This window comes from Acipenser ruthenus, chromosome 24, assembly GCF_902713425.1.
Source record: "Acipenser ruthenus chromosome 24, fAciRut3.2 maternal haplotype, whole genome shotgun sequence".
Lineage (NCBI taxonomy): Eukaryota > Metazoa > Chordata > Actinopteri > Acipenseriformes > Acipenseridae > Acipenser > Acipenser ruthenus.
Window position 1 is genome coordinate 8500608 of NC_081212.1, and position 22407 is coordinate 8523014.

Sequence of the window (22407 nt, forward strand, 5' to 3'; positions counted from 1 at the left end):
CAATTTGTATGCATGCTTAATTCTACCATGAATGCCAAATATACTCTGTGGAATTGATTACAGCAATTACTGTGGCAGTCGTGTAAATCTCAGTGTACTGGCAGCATGGTCTCTCAGATCAGACCTCCATCGATTTCATCTTAGGATGGGTTTGTTTATTATTTAAATCTTTAGTATCTGTTGTATTCATGAGATATCGGGGAGCATTTTGAGCAGAATCTGTGTTAATGTTACAAAATGAGAAACTTCAGAGACACTAAATTAGATTACAGTACAAAAATACACTGCCTGGCCACTTATTATATACTAATATAGAAAACTAATAACAGAGCCCATTCAGAAAAAAAATAAATAACAGCCCTTTACTGGAAAGTATTCCCCTCAAGACCTCACACTACCTTCGATTACAGCCTACCTTCTCATCGTTTTACTTGATTTCCCTCTTATACCAACCTTTCTAATTGTTACATCTTTATTTTGCTATTTGCTTATTTAGTTTCTTTTCCCCTCTCTTTTCCATTCTTGCCTATGTGATAAACTCGCCGCTCACATCTCTGCAAGCTAAAAAACTAAATTAAAAAGACTGCTAATCGAAACGTTTGTCACTAAATTTATTCACTTTCTTTTAGTATTTCTAAATCCAGCACAGTTCAGTGTTTAAAAGGATGATAACTTTTTCTAAAACAGATACATCTATCAAAAGGCACCACTAGCTCACATGTGTTATAGAAATGTATTTGTTATATTTAATGAGATCTGAAAGCAACCAAATATTTATATATAAAAAAATGTGGAATACGTTATTGTTGATTTGAGTGTCTCAATTTTTCATCAAATAAAAAAATCTTGAAGTGAGAGAACTCGGTTTCCATTGATTGTTTAAAGCCAGATCATGCGGTGCTGAAATGAAATCATCATAGAACAATGCTGTATGACAGCAAACCAAATTTTAATGTCTTTCCCAGCTTCTGATGAAATATTGATGTAGGAGTCCCAAGTTTTTTGCTGTTGATGAAAGAGCAAGTAATCGAGATTTAAATGTCCAACCTTGGGGGATAATGTGAATTGCAAAATTAAAATGACCCAGCCACGAGAGCAGTGCAAACTTCCTGATCGTTTGATTTACACTGAACCACACTCAATAGGTTAAGTTTCGCGCTTACCCTCGATGTATTATCATTTTTTCCTGATTTACTTCGGTTTGTGTCTGTTATTTTACACCTGCTTCTCACTGACGTAGTTTCAACTAGCTGTTCGCATGTGAAACTTCCTGTTTAAACATTTACAGGCTTTTATTATTATTATTATTATTATTATTATTATTATTATTATTATTATTATTATTATTATTATTATTATTATTATTATTTATTTCTTAGCAGACGCCCTTATCCAGGGCGACTTACAATTGTTACAAGATATTACATTATTTTTACATACAATTACCCATTTATACAGTTGGGTTTTTACTGGAGCAATCTAGGTAAAGTACCTTGCTCAAGGGTACAGCAGCAGTGTCCCCAACCAGGGATTGAACCCACTACCCTCCGGTCAAAAGTCATGAGCCCTAACCACTACTGCTGCATTTTAGTTACTTTAAAATAAAGCACCTTAAAATATAAAATAAACCAAAAAGAAAAAAAAATGTATTTATTAATAGTCTATATTAAATAACAATGCAATGAATACATTTTGTTTTGTTTTCTTTCATATTTTAAGTTGCTTTGTTTCAATATTCACATAAATTTGCACATTTACACAGAGAGTGGTGAGAGTATGGAATGGGTTAACTAGCCATGTTGCTGATGCTGATCCTTTAAGACCCAACTTGACAAAGTCACCTACTAGGAATCGAACGAACATACTGGGTCAGATGGCCGCCTCTCGTTTGAAAAATGTCTTGTGTTCGTATATATAATGAGGTGAATATAAGTTTGATAAATTTGACTACAGTGAAATTAACAGAAGCGTGTTGCCATTCACTCCTGTTATAGTCAGTCATTTTAATTATAAAAAGCAGAGTGTAACATATAAACATTTTGATTGATGCAGAGGAAGAATCTGTACTGTTTTAGAGTTCAAAGAAAACACAGGTCCGCTATGAGAATGCTTTTATCAACATATTTGCAGTTTTGTTTTGTAATCCTTTAGTATTAAGCAGCTCCTTTACAGGCTGTATTAGTCTGCCATCTTGAACACCTGTTCTCTTTAGTTTCCTTTGAAACTGGCAGCCGGTGGAGGTACCATCCCCGTCTGGAAGAGAACAAGGGCAACGACGGATTCATCCAATTCCTCTGCTCCAGATACATTCTAATTAGGCAGTGCAGCATCTGAAACATGTTAGAATTTACAGCCTTCGTTTAATTAGTTTTTATTCTTCATTCTGCTGATTCGGTTTTGATGAGATCCTGTTCAAAAGCTATAAATGTAAGACCCCCCCTCACGACTGCAAGTAATCACACCTATACCTGGGGTATAAAACCCCTGCCATGATGTGGACAAATGTTCACTTGGGTTTAAAGTACATAGAACTAACAAAACAAGTATGTCAGTAAAATATATTCCTTGCCACGGCTGGAAATTCTAAATTAGAGCTGCAAGATGTTGTTGATGACCTTGACATATATCAACAGTATGTACAGAATAATACAGAATAAGAAATGCTAATTAATATGCATAAGTGGTATTTAAGAACTAGATGTCATTTGGTAAGCAAATGCGGTGTCATTTTAAAGTATATTTTATATATATATATATATATATATATATATATATATATATATATATACAGATGGACATGTGTATGTTCAAGACAGACCCACAGACCCCATTCCCGCTTCCCTGTATCATCACAGATATATGTAGATACACAATATTTTATGTCTAACATTTTCCTGTGCAAAAGATGCACACATTGAGAGTAAAGGTATATTACATTTTTTGAAACTGTATTTTTTTCTTTTTGTTGAAGCTATTAGTGAAGACAATGAATCGATCTCTCCCTGCAGTTATTTCAGTGTTACACTTTGTACAATTGGAACTCAGTTGACATTGAAAGCATGTTAGTCACAGGAAAAACAACAACTGGCAATAGGAAAAGCTTCAAGTTCTTGAATAGATGTATATTCAAGAAGACCCCGTTCCTTCATGAAAGAAAGTTCAAAGGCGTTCGACAATTAAAAAAAATAATAATAAATAAAAATAAAGATAAGCTTACCAAATGTGTGCATCTTTCATATAGGAACATTTGAGATGTAAGACTTCCAAACTCACTTGTGGCCTGAGTTTAGACTCAGGCCTCCAAGGGTAAAAAAACATGAGAAGTTACTGAATCAACCCACTGCACCAGCCAGTTCCCTAGTAAAGTTGTTTGTTTCAATTGTTGTGAGAGAAGGAGTTGTACAGTCATCCTTACAAGCAAATAACAACATTTATTTCCATGCCTGTGTCATAGTTGGCACTCAAAACTGTGCTTGGTATCTGCTATTATAAGTAAACCTAACAGTCCAGTCTTTGGAAATAATAACCTATTGCAAGTTCAAAATAATTATTAGTTAAAATATAATGAAACATACCTTAATGACAGGGTGACAATTTTGTATACAGTTTCTATTTCAGATGAAAAAAAAATTGGCTGCAAACTGAAAATCCATAATTTTCAGTAAGACGATTTACAGAGATTAGGGAGTAATAAATAAATACAGTGGAAGGAAAAATAAAACAGTACTGCCATAGGTATAAGCTAACACTATGGTATTAAACATAATTGGAGACTTGACATGGGCGAACCATTTTGTAATTCTCAGATGTAAGTCTAGGTATGTAATTTGAATGATGTCAGGGACAGTGATTGGCTGCCGGCTTAGCTGAACAAGGTTTAAATTCCGTCTTTTTCAGGTTCTGCGTACAACTTGCCTTCTGCAAGCATCAGCGCAGGTAAACTTTTCAAATGGTTCTCTTGCTAACTCTCTTTTATGCTTCTTCTATTCTAGAAGCTCTGATTGCCTCTCAATACAGTGTGCTAGAGCATTGGGTAGTCCACTGCAGTCCAGTCTGGGGCTAATGTTCTCTTACGCAGGGTAGTCCACGAAAGCACATTTGCTTTGTATAACAAGAAAGCTACGATGACGACTGCATGCTTTCAAAATATAACATTATTACAGAAATTAGACGGTTAGTCGACATATCTTAATCATCAGAAGCAAGGCTTGCAAACATAGATATCTTAAAATGAAGAAAAAAAAACAGCTAAAGCCTAGATTATTTTCAAGATTATATACTTGAGACATAATGAATGAATTGATGTGCATGGCATGGCAAATGCATGGAATTATTGTGTTAGTTACAGTGACTTTAATGATATCATGTGTACAAGTATTGCCTCCTTTTACAAAAAAAAATTATCTGGGGAAATTACAGTTCTGGCTTTGAGTATCACAGGCTATTTTCAAAACTATGTTCCTGTTTTGCAGGGATTCATTGAAAACATGATGTCGACAGCTTTGTTACTTTGCCTTCTTGGCACAGCATTTGCAGCACCAGTAAGTATTGACTGAGCTTGATACATTTCTGCCTGATTCAATTTGACTGTCATATGACTTCTGAAAACAGCTTTATCGGAACAGTTAATCCAATACAAATATTCAATAATTTAACAAACAAAAAATGTGCATGACTTTTGAATAACTTGAATAACGTTTTCTAAATTGTGTGTCTTGTGTGCATGTGTTTGCATTGAATAATGATACCAGATATCACAAATGAAACTGGGAGCGTTTATTAATTACACCGTGTAACAATTTTTTTTTTTTTTTTTGGTTCCTGGGTAGTAAGTGTTATTTCCTAATTGCTTATGCCTCAAAAGTATAGAAAATGGCTATTATTCCCCACAGACTTTGCTTTTGTGACCAGGGCAGTGATATTTTGAAATTTACCTATTTTCCAGAACATTCCAGATAGATTCAGTGCTGAGTAAACTTGGAGTAACTTCTAGAACTTTCTAGAACTTTCCAGTAATATAAATAGTAGTATAAATACAGGGGCCTTAAGCCCACCAGTTCAGTTTAGTTCCAGCTACTTAAGTGGATACATATCTGCATTTTTCTGAGATGGCATCAAGGTCATAGGAGACTTCAAAATGGTGGCATTCCTGATTGGTCTCCAAGGCGGTTTTACCAAGTTTCCCTGCTATCTTTGCCTTTGGGAGAGGAGGGACACCAAGGCGCACTACCACAGGCGGGACTGGCCACAGCGGACCGAGTTCTCTGTGGGGAGGAACAACGTCAAGTGGGAGCCACTGGTGGACCCCCGGAAGGTGCTGATGCCACCACTGCACATCAAATTGGGCCTTATGAAACAATTTGTCAGAGCTCTAGATAAGGAGTCGGCAGCCTTCAAGTACCTTCAAGACTTCTTCCCTAAGCTGTCTGAGGCAAAGGTCAAAGCCTGTGTCTTCGTCGGACCACAGATAAAGAAGATCCTGGATTGCAATGAATTCCCCAAGAAGAAAGCGGCTTGGAACAGCTTTGTCGCAGTGGTTCGGGGCTTCCTGGGCAATCACAAGGCCGAAAACTATGTGGAGCTGGTTGAGACTCTGAACTATGACTATGAACTATGGCACAATGGGCTGTAGGATGTCCCTCAAAGTCCATATCCTTGATGCTCATCTTGATAAATTCAAGGAGAACATGGGAGCGTACTCGGAGGAGCAAGGCGAGCGCTTCCACCAGGATATACTGGACTTTGAACGCCACTACCAAGGACAGTATAACGAGAACATGATGGGAGACTACATTTGGGGGCTGATTCGTGAAAGTGATTTACAGTATAATCGTAAATCTCGAAAAACTACTCACTTCTAAATCTTTTGTAGTCATTTTTGTATTACTTTAGTATAAATACATGTTAATTTGGATTCATATGTTGTTTTTTTCTGACTTTATGTGAACGAAGAGACACAAATTCGCCCGTTTTCTCATTGGAAATAGGTAAATTTCAAAATATCACTGTCCTGGTCACAAAAGCAAAGTTTGTGGGGAATAATAGCCATTTTCTATACTTTTGAGGCATAAGCAATTAGGAAATAACACTTACTACCCAGGAACAAAAATTGTGTTACATAGTGTTATTTAATGTAATTGGATTTGAAAAATTAAGCAAATTAAAGACTGTCAAGGTAGAAGAGCAATGTGGGCTTTATACTGGAGGTGACCATTTGTTAAAAAAAAAAAGAATAAATAATCATTGGGCTTTGATTGCTAGTGTAGCCATTTTTATTGAACTGGTTTTTGAATGATTTCATATTTGTCTTGATATTATTAATGTTAGTTTCCTTTTACCAAGTTATCTGCACACTTTGGAATACACAGCTGCTCTTCAGGTTACACGGGTCTTCTTTCAGTGAGCTGCATTCAGAAGGGTTTACAGGCTTGTTGGTGGTCCTGGAATGTATAATGGTTTTTGATCAGTTTCAGACTGCAGGTGTTGGTATTATCATGAAATGCAGAGCATTGAAGGTGTGTTTACAATGCTGTCAACGGGAGAAAGCAAGGCCAGTAAAACCGTGCCCTTAAGTAATTGCACAGTGGCCTTTTTACTGAGTTTTATTGATTTTTACTGTACATACAAAACCATTTAATAACAAATCTACAACTATACTTACACTGCGTAATAATATGCCATTTCCACCACAAGTTCCCAGCTTTACAATATTTCAATCTTAGCCCAAAAGATGCCGTTAGATCTCAATATGTTAAAACCAACACAATGCCTGTATTTCATAATAATAATAATGAACTTCATAATGTGCAGCTTTCTTTTTTGTCTTGACTATTTTTGCTTAAATTGTTATTATTATTATTATTATTATTATTATTATTATTATTATTATTATTATTATTATTATTATTCCAGACACCACAGCAAAAAGGAGCTACAGAACCTGCCAGTATAGAAATCGTAAGTTTTTTGCCTTTTTTTCAGAGCATAGCAAATACAATGTGCTGTAATACAGGTACAGTCAAGATGCAAATAAACTCATGGTTGTGTTTAAACATTGTTGGCACATGTTTGATAAGCACAAATATACTGAAGCTTTTGCAGTGTCTTTTGCATTTTAAAAAAAACAAAACAGAATTTTTAAAACTGCTATATTTTTTTTTTATCTTGGGTATATTGGCTTTGTAGTTGACTGGTTAATTCTACGATGGGAAATAATTAATCATGTTTGGAAAAGAGCACCTAGGATTTAATGAAACATTTAAAATCACAGAGGTTTCCATACCTTTCTATTACTAAAGTCACTGAATCTTGACTCAAACCACTTCTATGACAGTGGAACACAATGCTTCAGATGTATATGCAGGCTGGGGCAGCGTGTGGTCTGCAGGCTGGGGCAGCGTGTGGTCTGCAGGCTGGGGCAGCGTGTGGTTTGCAGGCTGGGGCAGCGTGCAGGCTGGGGCAGTGTGTGGTCTGCATGCTGGGGCAGCGTGTGGTCTGCAGGCGGGGGCAGTGTGTGGTCTGCAGGCTGGGGCAGCGTGTGGTCTGCAGGCTGGGGCAGCGTGTGGTCTGCAGGCTGGGGCAGCGTGTGGTCTGCAGGCTGGGGCAGCGTGTGGTCTGCAGGCTGGGGCAGCGTGTGGTCTGCAGGCTGGGGCAGCGTGTGGTCTGCAGGCGGGGGCAGCGTGTGGTTTGCAGGCGGGGGCAGCGTGTGGTCTGCAGGCTGGGGCAGCGTGTGGTTTGCAGGCTGGGGCAGCGTGTGGCCTGCAGGCGGGGGCAGCGTGTGGTCTGCAGGCGGGGGCAGCGTGTGGTCTGCAGGCTGGGGCAGCGTGTGGTCTGCAGGCGGGGGTAGCGTGTGGTCTGCAGGCGGGGGCAGCGTGTGGTCTGCAGGCTGGGGCAGCGTGCAGGCTGGGGCAGCGTGTGGTCTGCAGGCTGGGGCAGCGTGTGGTCTGCAGGCTGGGGCAGCGTGTGGTCTGCAGGCTGGGGCAACGTGTGGTCTGCAGGCTGGGGCAGCGTGTGGTCTGCAGGCGGGGGCAGCGTGTGGTCTGCAGGCTGGGGCAGCGTGTGGTTTGCAGGCTGGGGCAGCGTGTGGTCTGCAGGCTGGGGCAGCGTGTGGTCTGCAGGCAGGGGCAGCGTGTGTTCTGCAGGCGGGGGCAGCGTGTGGTCTGCAGGCTGGGGCAGCGTGTGGTCTGCAGGCAGGGGCAGCGTGTGTTCTGCAGGCGGGGGCAGCGTGTGGTCTGCAGGCGGGGGCAGCATGTGGTCTGCAGGCTGGGGCAGCGTGTGGCCTGCAAGCTGGGGCAGCGTGTGGTCTGCAGGCGTGTTGGGGTTAGCTATTGTTCAATTCATTTCACACGGTTACTTGATTTAATAAGTAGGTAGCAAAATATACCCTAACATAATCCCTCGTGTTCTGCAGCTTGTTCCATATGGATTCCCAGGCCAAGCCTTCGGACTGCCACAGCTCCCTGTATCAGTAAGTGTAATTACAATATTCTCTATTTTTCAACAGAGTGTTTAACAGTTGTGGCTGCTTCCTGGTACATTCAGTTTTTCTTGTTATAACAAAGGCACTAGGAGGCAGCAGTTTATCTGTAACCATTAAACACTCAAAAGTGCTAAATTTAGAACTACTAAAAAACTAAATTAGCTTGAAAAAGTAGTTGAAATGAGCTTTGAAGGAAAAATGTTAAGAATACTAATATAAGAAGAAATACAATAGATGTTTGAAGCACTGTAGCAGAATGAAAGCTAGTGTGTTCTTTTTTACAAGCAGAACCACCCCTCCTCCCCAGCACAGAATCCTCTGCATGGACACACCGGGCCTGTCAGCATTGAATTTGTACGTGTGTGATTTATTTATTTTAATTACATGTTAAAACTCAGCATTTCATCTGGATGTTAGACTGCTTTCTTTTAAACATGTTTAATATTGGGAATTTATGTAACCAAATAAAAAGGTCACCATGTGAAGCACACTTTGGATGAGACTACACGTCTACAACATGCATGTGCATGTATGGTCTGTGAATAACTATTGAGTAAATAACCTGACACTGCACACATGCCACTGTATAAACACCACCGCTGACCTCTACATATGACATGCATGCTTGACTGTCAAAAGGCATGCTTCTCAAAGCAGACAGAATGAAGTCAACAGGCACCAGTCAAATAGATTTTCATGTAGAATGTGAAGCGTTATTGCCAGACACTGCTGAGTTAAACTCCAGATAGAAATACCATGCTATTAGTCTGTTATTGCCAGACACTGCTGAGTTAAACTCCAGATAGAAATACCATGCTATTAGTCTGTTATTGCCAGACACTGCTGAGTTAAACTCCAGATAGAAATACCATGCTATTAGTCTGTTACTGTCAGAACTGCTGAGTTAAACTCCAGATAGAAATACCATGCTATTAGGCTGCAGACTCTGCCTTCAAAACATCCTTCTGAAACCGTAGCAGCGTACATTATTTAATAAGTAGGTGGCAAAATATGTTCTCACATAATCCCTTTTATTATGCAGCTGTATCCTTATGGTTATCCAGAACAAACGTTCAGAAACCCACAGCAACCAACATCAGTAAGTCGACATTTTTGTATTTAACCCAGAGCTGTCCAACCTCTTTTGTTAAGGAGCTAACTGATGACCAGGGATGCTTTAAAGGGATTGTCACTAACAAAACATTAATTCACTATATGAGTCTTAAATGTGCAGATTTGATAGCAACACGTTTCAGCATTTTAAACACATGGTATGTGCTACTACACTAGGATACAAAAAATCCCTGTTTGCGAAGCCATGCCAGCTGGAGAGAGAAATTGTCCCCGCCCCTTCAGGGCCTTCTTTCCTGTCAGTAACCAATCAGCTGCTTCCCATAACGATTGCCGTGCTTTGCAGCCAGTAAGATGCTTTGACCCCAAAGAAATTACCTTAAAAGTAAAGCAGTTACTCACTTGGAAAGCATGGCAAGAAAACCAACGACTGTATATGTACTGTATTACTAAAAAAAAATACTATAACAACCAACTTAAACTGATTCTCCATTTGCTCTCCCAGATCTTTCCTTCCCACGGATTTATCAAGCCCAATGGTAGATGGAGTAATGAAGTAGTAGGTGTATTTCTCCAAGTCCCATAACAAGCCTTGTTTATTTAGAGGCATGTCTGTATGGTGCTTTTCCAACAAGTTACAAAATGTACCAAAACAACAAACAAATGTGAGACTCAAAAGTGAATGGGGCGCCGCAGTCCAACAGCAGTCTTATTGTAGCTTCTTAGTTGTACCAATCCATAGCCATTGGCAAATGTTGCAACTGAGACCAATTATTTATGGTTTATATTAAACAGAAGCGAATGATCAACAGATTCTGGAGTTGAACATATTATAAATTAGTTAATAAATATTTTTCTTATAGCACAGGGGTGTAAAAGGAAATTGTGTATTGATGAATCATGATACGTTCTTTACATGATATATCATATCATAATAGAGATGTGCATCATTTAGCTTGTATTCTACCTGTTTTATAGTCGTAATAAGTATTCTCTCCCTATCTCATTTATTTAACTAAACAGTCCATTATTAAATGATCATTTGATCTTATTATGCATCATTCCGGACCATCAAATGTATTGTGATACATCTTGTCATCTCCGTATCGTACCATGTCACTAGTGTATTGTTACAAAACTAATAACATATCATTACAGCAGACGTGCTGCCCTCACAATTGCATTTATGATCTGTCAGCTACGATCACAAGTTCTGCATCCCCTAGAATTTTAGGTTTGAGACACAATTAAAAATAAAAACTATACAAACATAATTTAGATCTTGTATTTAACATGATGTAATCAAATAAACTACAAACTGATATTGCAAAAGCAGAAGCCATAATAGTAGTATGGTACTTCATATTAGATTTCGAAATGTCACGTTTTTCTTATGTCAAAAACTACAAAGTGATATGTTAATGTAACCTTATACAGCAGGGTTTATTTGACTTTTTGAAGCAAAATGAGTTAATTCTACAGGGTGATGCAAAACTTTTGGCCATAGCAGTTCAATTGAAATTCTGTACTAGAATTGTTAACCGAGGTCTAGTAGCAGGTAGCTGTAAACATACTGACTGTATTTTCAATTCACTGCTCTGCTATCTTTTACTTTATTTTTGCAGCACTACAATCCTCAATCTCCTCTAGACCAGAATCCCCAGCATCAAGCACCAGCAGGACCTGCCAGCATCGAAATGGTACACAATATTGTATTCCTTTTAAAAGATAGCGACTACAGTAGTTTACAGAATAAACAGACAGATGGTTATCTATATTTTATAATACATGCTTGAATGAAGGTTGCCATTGCTGTGTGGAGTGTAGGGAAAGTCATGCTATTGGGAGCTGCTTCAAATCCTGGTCACGCCAAGTTCCAGATCTTGAGGAAAGCATTGTGCTCCTACTGGCTAGATAGGGAAATGTAAAAATTTATTTTGTTTGTGTGCCACAGTGACCTCTATTGGTCTGACATGACCAAGCGGAGAGGTTCCAGTAGCTTGGCAACATTTGTTGGTTCGGTTCAGGTGAAAACTGGGCACCCTAATACAAATAAATAAAATACGTGGATGCATGAAATATACAGCCCTTTTCGGAACCCAAAAGTCCCATCATGGCTATTTCAATACCCCAAATTCTTCTACAGACTTCTAATAATATTCCTACAGATTCACTTTAGAGGTGTTTTTTGTATTTACTGACATTTTATTTTTAAAAGCCTAACACTTTACAAGGTCAGTGATTGAACACAGATCCCTCTCTTTCACTGGAGCGTTAGTAAACAACTGAGTTTGCAAAGAGTCCAGCGTTGCTGACCCCTGTCTGATTACATTCCACACAGCCCTCAGACTACACTAAGAAAAAAGTCTTATGAAATATTGAGTGACCCAGTATTGAAAAATATGAAATGTTTCGACTAGAAGTCTTTTTCAATTTCTTCCTTTAAAAATCTCACCATTGCCTTTACAATGGAGCCTTTGGGTTTCGATCGCGCTGCAACGTCAATTTGCAACATGAGAGATCAATGGCACAACATGCCAGACCATGCAGAACAGGCCATGCGGATAGCTAGAATGAGTAAAGGCAGGCACGGATTTCAGATATAATCAATCTTACAGACTTTAACAGTGACCAATATGGAGTTCACAGTTGTGTAAATGTGAGTGTTTGCAAACTTAAGCATAACCTTTTTTTAACAGTACAGAAAGGTTTTGTAAATACCAAACCCTGTTGAATGAATCATGTATTAAACAAACCAAAACGAATAGAGCTTACAATTTATATAACTCGATAAATCTATTAGAAATAGAAAAGAGCAGAAAGCATATTATTTTTAAACTAATAGAATTTTGTAACACTCCACTTCACTGCAGTTATAACGTAATGGTGTCTGACTCCCCAAAAAAACAAGTAGGAATTATTGACCCACGTGACTAAGCTGAAACTATTGGATTTGGCCTTGAATTCCACAGTCACACTTGTCATTTGTATGTTTGAGTGATCTAACAATCTCCCTTTCTATACCGCAGCTAGTTCCATATGGGTACCCAGGCCACACCTTTGGACTGCCACAACAAACACAGGTAAGCCTACAGATTTGTAATTTAAAGAGCAGCTTGGAATGGCTCTGAAATATCACAGTTATCTTAACGAATGTTGTTCTTGTTTCGAATGACTTTGTACATTATTTTCTGGTTTCAGTCATCACATCATAGGTACTTTTTAAAAAGCACCCCTTCTATACAGCTCTCAAACATGTCTTCTCTAAGTACAGACACAAGGAACATAAAGAACACCGTTTCCATGTGTATAACCCATATTAAACAGATTTGCAAGCACATATTGAGAAAAAGGGGGCAAATCAGTGCCAACAGACTAGTGTAGTCTGTAACTTCACAGGACTGACTTAATCCACTTACTGTGGATCTTTTTGGTAATTACAAGGGTCTGAATCAAGTTTCCTTTTGTTTTACTGGTTGGTCTATGTTACATATATCTACTGAATGACAGACAGCGAGAACTGAAGAACAGCTCCTGAACTCAGATGACCTATCAAAAAACAAACAAACACAATATTTGAGTAATAATCAATAAGAACCACTCAGCATGATTGCAATCATCATAAAGATGTGCAGGGACAGCAGGAAAATGCAATCTGAAGCTACTTACTACTTAACAATAATGTATTTTTGTGTTCATTCATTCATTATTCATGCACATTACAAGTGCGGTAGCAATAGCAGTGCAGGCTACCCGACATTGTCCCGCAACCATTGAAACATATTATCAATTTACTGAGCTACTCAAATATAGATTGCCGTTTTACATTTTGAATATGAATAGTTTTAAATCTTGTTTTAACATATGTGTATAAAGTGCATTGATTGCTGTTTAACTTGACTGGAGCACAATACATTCTCAATTGTTTGTGATAGTGTGCATAATAAATGTTTTCTTGTATTCTTCCAGCAGAACCCTTCAGCAGCAGGATCTCAGACACTCCAGCAACAAGGACCGATGGGACCTGTCAGTATAGAAATTGTAAGCTTTAGTCAATACTGTTTAATATAACTGCTGGTAATGTCCCCCTTCACTTATAATGACTGCATTGAAATGTCCCAGACACAATATACTGGAAGTCAAAGGGAACAAGCTCCTGATAATATCCCCTGTCCCTGTTTTCACTGGATCGTCCCGGTTTTGAGGAAGGTGCCCTGGGATTTTAATATGCTTTCCCAGGACACTAAAAGATCAGGTTTTTCATGTAGCTTAATACAGCAACACCACAACGCCAGCACCGTACGCTGAGCACAGGCTATATAAAGATACAATATTACTGCAATAGACACCCAATATTAATTGGTTGTCAATTCTATAGTAGTAATATTAGGAATGTTGTCTTTTACATGAATATAGGATTTCTAAAGAGGGTTTGAAAATGAATTTTATTAGCAGACACTATTGTAATCAATGTAATACCTAGTATACTTCAAGCTTCACAGCAAAATGGGCATATTTGTATTTGTAATGTAAATTTTGTAAATTCAGTGCATATTTATTTTGCTGCTATTTAATCCGATAGCTCCGCCCCACTCAATCATGCCATGCCGTCAACTCAGTTGGTCAGAAATGACTAAATCCTAAAAGTGGCAAATCCTGTTGTATAATTAAGAGGTTTCATAGTGTTGCAATGAAGACCTCAGTCAAATATGTACTCTAAAGCATTTGTGACTTTTTTATGGTATTTTGTGAGCCCCTAAAAACTAAACGAGGATTGTGATTGCCCACACCTCAATCGTGACATGAACATCTACTGCCACCCAGTCCTGAGTTGTATGTGGGTGATTTAGACTCATGTCCACTACACTTAGGCATAGATTGAGACAACATCTTCAGAGTTGGATTTGAACCCTGGCCTCCACAGGTGAAGGCTAGTGAATTAGACTGCAGTGCCATCCAGCCACGTTTTCAGCAAATTATATTCCAATTTACATTTTTTGCAGCTGTATCCTTACAGATATCCAGGCCATCCTTTTGGACATCCACAGCAAACCGTATCCGTAAGTACATATTCCTCCTTTGCACAGTACCAGCATTATATTTACCATTATCAGCTGGTAATAGACCTTACCTACATGCAATAGTCCAAGATAAGAGTTAATCAGGGCCTGTGAAACTGAGGTCATGTCATTGCAGCAACGCTTTTTATTTTGTGAAACCTTTTAATAGGACAGGCTAAATATGTACCGTCAGTATATGAAAATTGATGTTTAAAAATTCTGAAATGGTATAGATTAAGTTAACCCAAGTTACTACTCCAACTTTTGAACAGAGAGTAGAATGTGAAGGCATACTGTAAATAGAGTAAAAGTAAGTATAGAACAGGGGGTAGGAGTAACTTATTATAAATGCATGGAATAGCCACCAAGGGAAGTATCTAAAACACTAGGAATTAGTCCATTCTGTCCTATTAAATTAGACCCCCCCCCCCCCCCCCCCCCCCTTACAGGGACAAATGGTGTTCTAGGAAGGGATGATCCTGGATGGGATGAATAAACTTATTTTCTATATGTTCTTATATGTGTATTCAGCTCATGAAATTAAAAGGTATCACAAAAAAACGTTGTTGTCTCATATCTGGACCAGTACGGCCTATCTTATTCTATTTAACATTAGATATACCATAGACCCCCTCTACTGTAAATGCATGTGTTCATTTTCAGTAGGAATAGTTCTGTAGGAATGCGATACAGCTATAGAATAGCGAGCAGGGCTGCAGATTTACACCAATGTGAATGTATCTCTAAGTTTCCGAACAGAATTGCAACATTAAATTCTATTTTTCATATCAGGTTTGACGTGAATGGAGAATTGGTATTGTGGTAATTCACTTACTAACTGCATTGAATTTAAGTGTCTTTTGGTATTTCAAAATTCAGCCATATTGAGTGATTAATAGTTACTTTAACAAAACAATGGGGTATTTAAATGCCACCAGTCTTTACCTCTGTATTCATACTTCTGGCTTTCCACGCATTATCTATTGACCTACTTAATAATATTAACAACAACAAAAATACACGGAAATAAGATTAACAATAAAAATCAGGTTTTTAAGGATCTGCCATGTTTAGATCATTAAAATAACCCCAGAGCCTTGTGGTACAGAAGGTTGAGACATTCATTTTATGTAAAATAAATCAAAGCTATGCTTATTCTTGTAGAAGACCAATCCGGCTGCACCCGTGCCACAGACTCCTCAGCAACAAGGACCCACAGGAGCTGGCAGTATTGAAATCGTACGTTTGTTTTTTTTCAAACAGAGCTCAGAAATGTCTGTGTTACAGTATGTTGCGCTGTTTTCTTGTCTATTTGTTTCCTAGACCTCCCTTTACCAGCAGGAGGGGCTGTTCTGTTACCAATGGGGACTGAAGCCTCACCTTCACCTTGGGGAGAAGAACCATTTTCAGAGTTGTAATCCAAAGGGAAATGCGGTTCCCATTTATGCCATTACTAACACATAGAACATTCTTTAATATAACTAACTGAGACTGTCTAAAGTTAGAAACATCTAAAGGTAATCATATAAATGAGCAGGTAGACATAGTTGCTCTATTTGTAAACTAGTTGCAATCCAACATTGATCAGTCGTGGCCCTCCTTGAGTCAACAGTACCTACTGTAGTCTTTCAACAGTATTTTGGTACCAGATAACAGATGACGTGGCATGGCAGGGTGTGTAATGTCGTGGGATATTGCCACGCAACACACACCCTTGAATGCGATAGCTTATCGGTTATCCATAACTATTAAGCAGTTGATAGTGCTACATTAAGTAATACTAAAAGAAATGCAATGACAAACATTTCAACTAGATTATTTTCCAATGTCTTCAAGTTCATTTAAAAAGTGAAAACAACTAACAAATAGGTTTAAAGAGAACTGTGACAATGTCATTAGATATCACCATGGTTAATACACTGAAATGAAAAGGATGATCCTTTGAACAGCATTGAATCAGTGTTAATATGGCTTTCTTTTGATAACAGTATTGAGGAATTATAGCAGGGTACATAATTAAAAAATCAATTCTAACATAATGGTTTTTGTTATCCAGCTGGTTCCATATGGCTACCCAGGGTCTTTAGGACACCTTCAGCAAACAGGATCTGTAAGTCTGCTGTTTTCTTTATTAAACACACATTAGCATTATACAACTATGTTATATCTATTCAGAAACCCATGGTACCATGTTTGATGTATGGTCTGATTAAAATTGTGAGAAGATGAGCATGGCTTGGAATTGAACCCTGGACTCCAGAGCATTATTCTAACCTGGTCTCATCTGTGTTTCTTACAGATCTTCCCATCCCAGGGATTCATTAAACACAAGGTGCCACAACCAGCGGGTCAACGCAGTATAGAAATTGTACGTTTTTCAAGTTTATTTATACGTAGTCTGCAGTTTCACTGGGAAAAAAATTTAAACTAAATCCTACTGAGATTTTTTGTTCTAAAGGGGGAACTAAATGTCAGCAGCAATTCTGGAAGCAAGACTGTGAAGACGTTCACTAGCTGTTGTTGTTCTCTAACGGAGAGGGTCCAAACATGGGAATTTGTGTACGAGCGAAGGACAAAAAATGTAATATTTACTACAGAAGTTGTTTCACCTTTAATGGAACTAGCATTGGGTATATTGAAGTAATGACCGTGTCTATTGCCACACTCTCATTGTTTCCATGTAGGGCCACTTGTGCAATTTTAAGGTCATTTTTCCTACTCTGCAGCCATCTAAAAATGTGAGCGCCATCTTTAAACAACATCATCTTTATATTGATCACATCTCGTAATGACAAAAAACACCTGAACCCCTATTTTCCACTGCATGTGGGGTCAGAACATTTAAGGAATTGATTAATTTCAGCTTAAATATTTTCTTAAACAGTAGATACGTAATCGATTCAATCTGAGATAACGTATTTTTGTATTAATTAAAATTGCAGTGTAAACTGCGAACGCGCCTATTCAGGGAAGCCTGTTTATTTTCCAGTAGTGTAACACTTAATGTATTTGCTTACGATTGTAAGTTGCCCTGGATAAGGGCGTCTGCTAAGAAATAAATAATAATAATAATAATAATAATAATAATAATAATAATAATAATAATAATAATAATAATAAAAAAATGGGGGTCCCCCCACCCGTGCACATGTCACAAGTTTGCAACCCCAACCGTCACCATTGAAGAAAACAAAAAAACAAAATGCATGTTATTGTGTGAGTGGCAGAAGGTGACGGACACGATGTACTGGACATTTTGTTAAATGTTTTCTTTTTAGTTGACTTTTTTATTTTTTTGTTTTTGTTGTTTTACTTTTACAATAAATATGTCATTATTTGGTGTCACTTGTAGGCTAAATTATCATTTTATACACCCTTGTCCTTTGATGGCTGTATCACATCAATATCACGGTCTACTATATATTGTAATATTAACAATTTAATGTTAATAGTCTTTGTATGCGATACAGGTCAAAAGGTGTTCTCAAGAATTTATGAGTCTAATACTGAATGATGCAGAGCAATGGAAACTAACAGCAAACCTTACTCATGTCTTCTGTTGTTACAGCTCTACCCATTTGGATTTGGAGACCAGCAACCGGTAAGGCTACAAGAATCTGTCTGAATGTCTTGTTGTTAAATAAAAATATACCTGCATAAAATGGTAGTTTGGAAGATACAGAATCAACTACTTTACTTTTAAAATATTTTGTTATGCTATTTAAGTTTACAATTAAACAATCCCAAATAAAGACTTCATTTTAACAAATCTACAACAGTGCAAATGAAAAAGGATCAATCAAATCAGATTGATCTTAAACTAGAATAAAGTTTCTGGATGCCTGAGGAATATAGCCTTATCTTCATGCTACGGATGTTCGATCTTGTTTAGTTTGCTAAAGGTTTAATCTTTAGTGTTAAACATGTTTAAAGCTTCTTATCATATTGGATATTTTTACAATCAAATAAAAAAAGTAATCACGAGAAGGCCTCCATAGAGTATTGTATTATGATATACAACAGCATTGATTTGGATGAGACTACATGTGTCTAACATGTGGAAAAGATCTGGATCAATAACTCAATGCTGCATACATCCTGCTGTATAAACACGACAGCTGACCTCTATCTAAATCTGACATGCATGTCTTTGACAATGGTTCATTTTTACAAGACAGTGACAGGCATCAGTCAGTCCCTATCCCATCAGTCAGTTCCTATCCCATCAGTCAGTCCCTATCCCATCTATCTTTGGCAATGTCTGTGAAGATGCCAGATTTACTGTTTTGCTACCCAAACCAAACTCACATCCCCAACACTGGAGAAAGGTATGAGTTAATGCTGGGAATTACGATCATTTTGTATATCCCAGGAATGAGGATTTGATTGTATTTGTGATCGTCATTTTTAACACCCCACTATCCCCAGGGAGGTTACTTTGATTGCTGCATTCCCTGCCTTATTGATGCATACTTTCTTTTTTTATTGTGCATTACTCATACACCCCTGAAACATGCCCTATGGTTCGCTTGACACTAACTAGTTTTATTTAACACAATTGTTGTTTTTTTCCCTCAAATTTTCCAAGTCATGTGTAAATTGTATTTAAATGATTTATTGCAGATTCTTCTATATCTTTTTATTTATTTATTTATTTCTTAACAGACGCCCTTATCCAGGGTGACTTACAATTGTTACAAGATATCACATTATTTTTACATACAATTACCCATTTATACAATTGGGTTTTTACTGGAGCAATCTAGGTAAAGTACCTTGCTCAAGGGTACAGCAGCAGTGTCCCCCATCTGGGATTGAACCCACGACCCTCCGGTCAAGAGTCCAGAGCCCTAACCACTACTCCACACTGCTGCCCCTTTTTAGGAATCAAAGTTTTACTGTGGATTTTCAATGTAAGGTCTACTTAAAGCAGTGCATTACATCCTTGTGATCCTGTAATATTGCACAGTACCTGAAAGGTTACAAATATGTGTATAAGTGTAAATTTATCAGATTACAGCCAAATGCAATCCGTCTATAGGAGGCCTGTATGCAAAATCAAAGCTGTTATCGTGTTCACCATGTGACAGATGGACAGACAGACACCATCAGTGCATAAGGGTCCCCGTTTTCAGAATGAGAACCCTTAGAAATAGTCATGGATGGCCACCAGTCAGTCACATTCAATCAGATAACTTCCAGAATCGAAGCACATCTTTACATATCGCTTGATAAAAGCATGTTGTACCCGACCAGACTATTGTTTTTCTTTGCAGAACTTCCCATTTGGAAAAATGCCCCCAGCAATGCCACAACAGCCATCTCAGCAGGACACAAATGTAAGATAATGATGAATCAACGCCTTGTTTTTCTTAAGCTTGTGTGTCCCTTTTTCTTAACACAACAAAAAGAGTTCTTCATAATACACAGGTTGATCTAAATCTGTTAAGCCTATAACAAAGGAATGAGGAATAATTCAGTGAACCCTTTAATATTTTAAAAGGAGTTGACAAAGCTAGCCCATACTTTAAGCGCAGCACAGAAATCACGACCAGGGAATGCAGTTGGAAATAAGGTGGAGACAGACTCAGGACAGAGAGTAGGAGACACTTCACAGCGTGGTGAGGGCATGGAATGGGTTACTTAGCCATGCTGTTGATGCTGAATCATTGGGATCCTTTAAAACTCCGACTAGGACTAGGAACTCTACAGCTATGGCCAGAAGCTTTGCATCACCTAGAATTTAGGATTGAGTGTAATCCAAGATGTTAATGTAACATTATTCAGTTTCAACTTGGCTGATGCAAAACTTTTGGCTAGAGCTGTAGGCTTTTCCATCCATCGCAAACACACAGCCGACCTCTCAGCACAAGTAAGGTAAGATCAGGATCTAATAAAGCAACAGACATGCTGTACCTTTTATTAAACCACAATACATTATTTCTTGTTTTGGCAGGTTGACCCTTCTGTTGGGATGCTACAGGAACCAGCCCAGCCTGTGCAACCGAGTGAAGATGTAAGAGGATACACATTCTTGTGCTTACATTCTGTTCATTGTGTTACGACTACAACAAGTCTATGTTATAGACCAACATTAAAACCTTTAAATACAGATCTAACATAACAGGATATCAGACAGTATCTTTACAAACCTACTTGATAGATTTCATAGTCATGGTGCTTTTTTTTTCATTCTAGGCCCAAGCTAAAAAGGAAGATTAATTCAGTAAGTAACCAAAAAGCTAAACTAATGGCAATGTCAAATATGTGAGGGTTAATGTTATTCTTTTTTAAACATCACAGTGTTTTCAGGTTTGTAAAATGACCCATGTCTTGTATCATGCTGCGCTGTCATGCAGCTAACTATTTACATAAAGCCTATTCCGTCCGTCAATCTCACCCAGCAACAACAACAAATATGTATATAAGCACATGAATACAACGGGTTTGTTTTTCTCTGACAGATCGAAATGCCAGTACTCTGCAAAGCTGGTCTGCGAAGATGAGGAGAAACAGGGGGGAAAAATCACTATTTAGATTTGTTTCGTCTTGTTGGTAGAAAAAAAAACACTTTTATAAACTGTAGGTCTGGAACTGCAATATATGGTTGTTTGCTTTTAGACTAACAATGTTTAAATTGTAAGGTGACTGCTCCCTGTCCGGATATTTAGAAATAAATTCAAATGTGTAACATTTGGTATTAAGATGTTTTTAATTTAAAAGGATTTCAATATGTTTGTTGTCATAGATCCTCTTAGTTGTATTTGGCACTCAAAATGTTCAGCCTTAAACATTATACATATTGCATAGAAATAAAGTGTGTATTCCCTTTACTTTCCTATTGGCATTTTATTTAATCTCGGGTGTATGTTTTGCTAACACGGGAGCAACCATTACCACAATAACAGCACTTAAATGAGTGACTTAAATACTGCTTTCAAACTCTTTCAAGGGACATTAAAGCTGTCTACCGTTGGTAAATGTTAATACATGTGGATGTGAGCATGTGACGCAGAGTCTACAGGTCTATGGAAGAATCCTTATTGGAACACATGGTGGTGAGGACAGTACTTTGGAGTGAGTTTTCAAAATGAAGAAACACAAATAATATAAACTGGAAATGGGAGTTTTTGTGAACAAAAACAAAGCATCCCTGGTAGCATATTCCCAGGGTCATGTCAAATCAGATTGAATGTTTGTAAACATAAAGTAAAATTGAAACTTAAAAAAATAGTGTATCATTGAACAGTTTACAAGAAAAGCTTTCCCACCTGCGAGCAGCAACCACATTGAAATAAAAAAATAACAGGAATATCTATTTTAAACTTCATTTAAAATTGTGCATTTAGTCCTCCAAAATGTACATTTATTTAGAACACTTATGAAAATGCTGATTTACGATTATCTGGCGTGTGGGTAAAAATTGATTTTTAATAATAATAATAATAATAATAATAATAATAATAATAATAATAATAATAATAATAAAATCCCACTAGTCATTTAGCCTCATTCAGGAGATATTTTGCCACAGCTTATTATATACAGCTCTTTTAATGTGAATTTTATAATCTTTTTTGGGTTAAAAAGAAAAGGCTATGTAGGTTTGGTTGGAATTTACTTTTGCTTGTATTTTAGTATGTACGATTATAGGCTATAAATAAATACGTTTTGAAGTGCCTTTTGTGTTTGTAGTTGTTATTATACATGTTATAGGTAAGGGCCTGTGTAAATCGTCATTTCACGGACTGCGTGAAAATCGTGAAATTAACCCAATACCACGATTTTTACAAAATT

At 37.7% G+C, this 22407-nt stretch overlaps 1 protein-coding gene across 1 annotated transcript in view; it reads left to right on the forward strand.

The window, feature by feature from the left end:
• The window catches only part of LOC131700627 (proline-rich protein HaeIII subfamily 1-like), a 76234-nt gene extending 54791 nt beyond the window's left edge, over window positions 1-21443 (forward strand). Inside the window, exons 5-23 of the mRNA XM_058999160.1 lie at window positions 3898-3936; window positions 4473-4541; window positions 6913-6957; window positions 8411-8467; window positions 8768-8833; window positions 9522-9578; window positions 10056-10109; window positions 11176-11250; window positions 12580-12633; window positions 13520-13591; window positions 14554-14610; window positions 15775-15849; window positions 16667-16720; window positions 16910-16978; window positions 18179-18211; window positions 19887-19949; window positions 20567-20626; window positions 20809-20836; window positions 21075-21443. Coding sequence (XP_058855143.1) covers window positions 3898-3936; window positions 4473-4541; window positions 6913-6957; window positions 8411-8467; window positions 8768-8833; window positions 9522-9578; window positions 10056-10109; window positions 11176-11250; window positions 12580-12633; window positions 13520-13591; window positions 14554-14610; window positions 15775-15849; window positions 16667-16720; window positions 16910-16978; window positions 18179-18211; window positions 19887-19949; window positions 20567-20626; window positions 20809-20832 — 1023 coding nt within the window. The 3' untranslated portion in view covers window positions 20833-20836; window positions 21075-21443. The remainder of the gene's footprint in view (window positions 1-3897; window positions 3937-4472; window positions 4542-6912; window positions 6958-8410; window positions 8468-8767; window positions 8834-9521; window positions 9579-10055; window positions 10110-11175; window positions 11251-12579; window positions 12634-13519; window positions 13592-14553; window positions 14611-15774; window positions 15850-16666; window positions 16721-16909; window positions 16979-18178; window positions 18212-19886; window positions 19950-20566; window positions 20627-20808; window positions 20837-21074) is intronic.
• The last annotated feature ends 964 nt before the right edge of the window (window positions 21444-22407 follow it).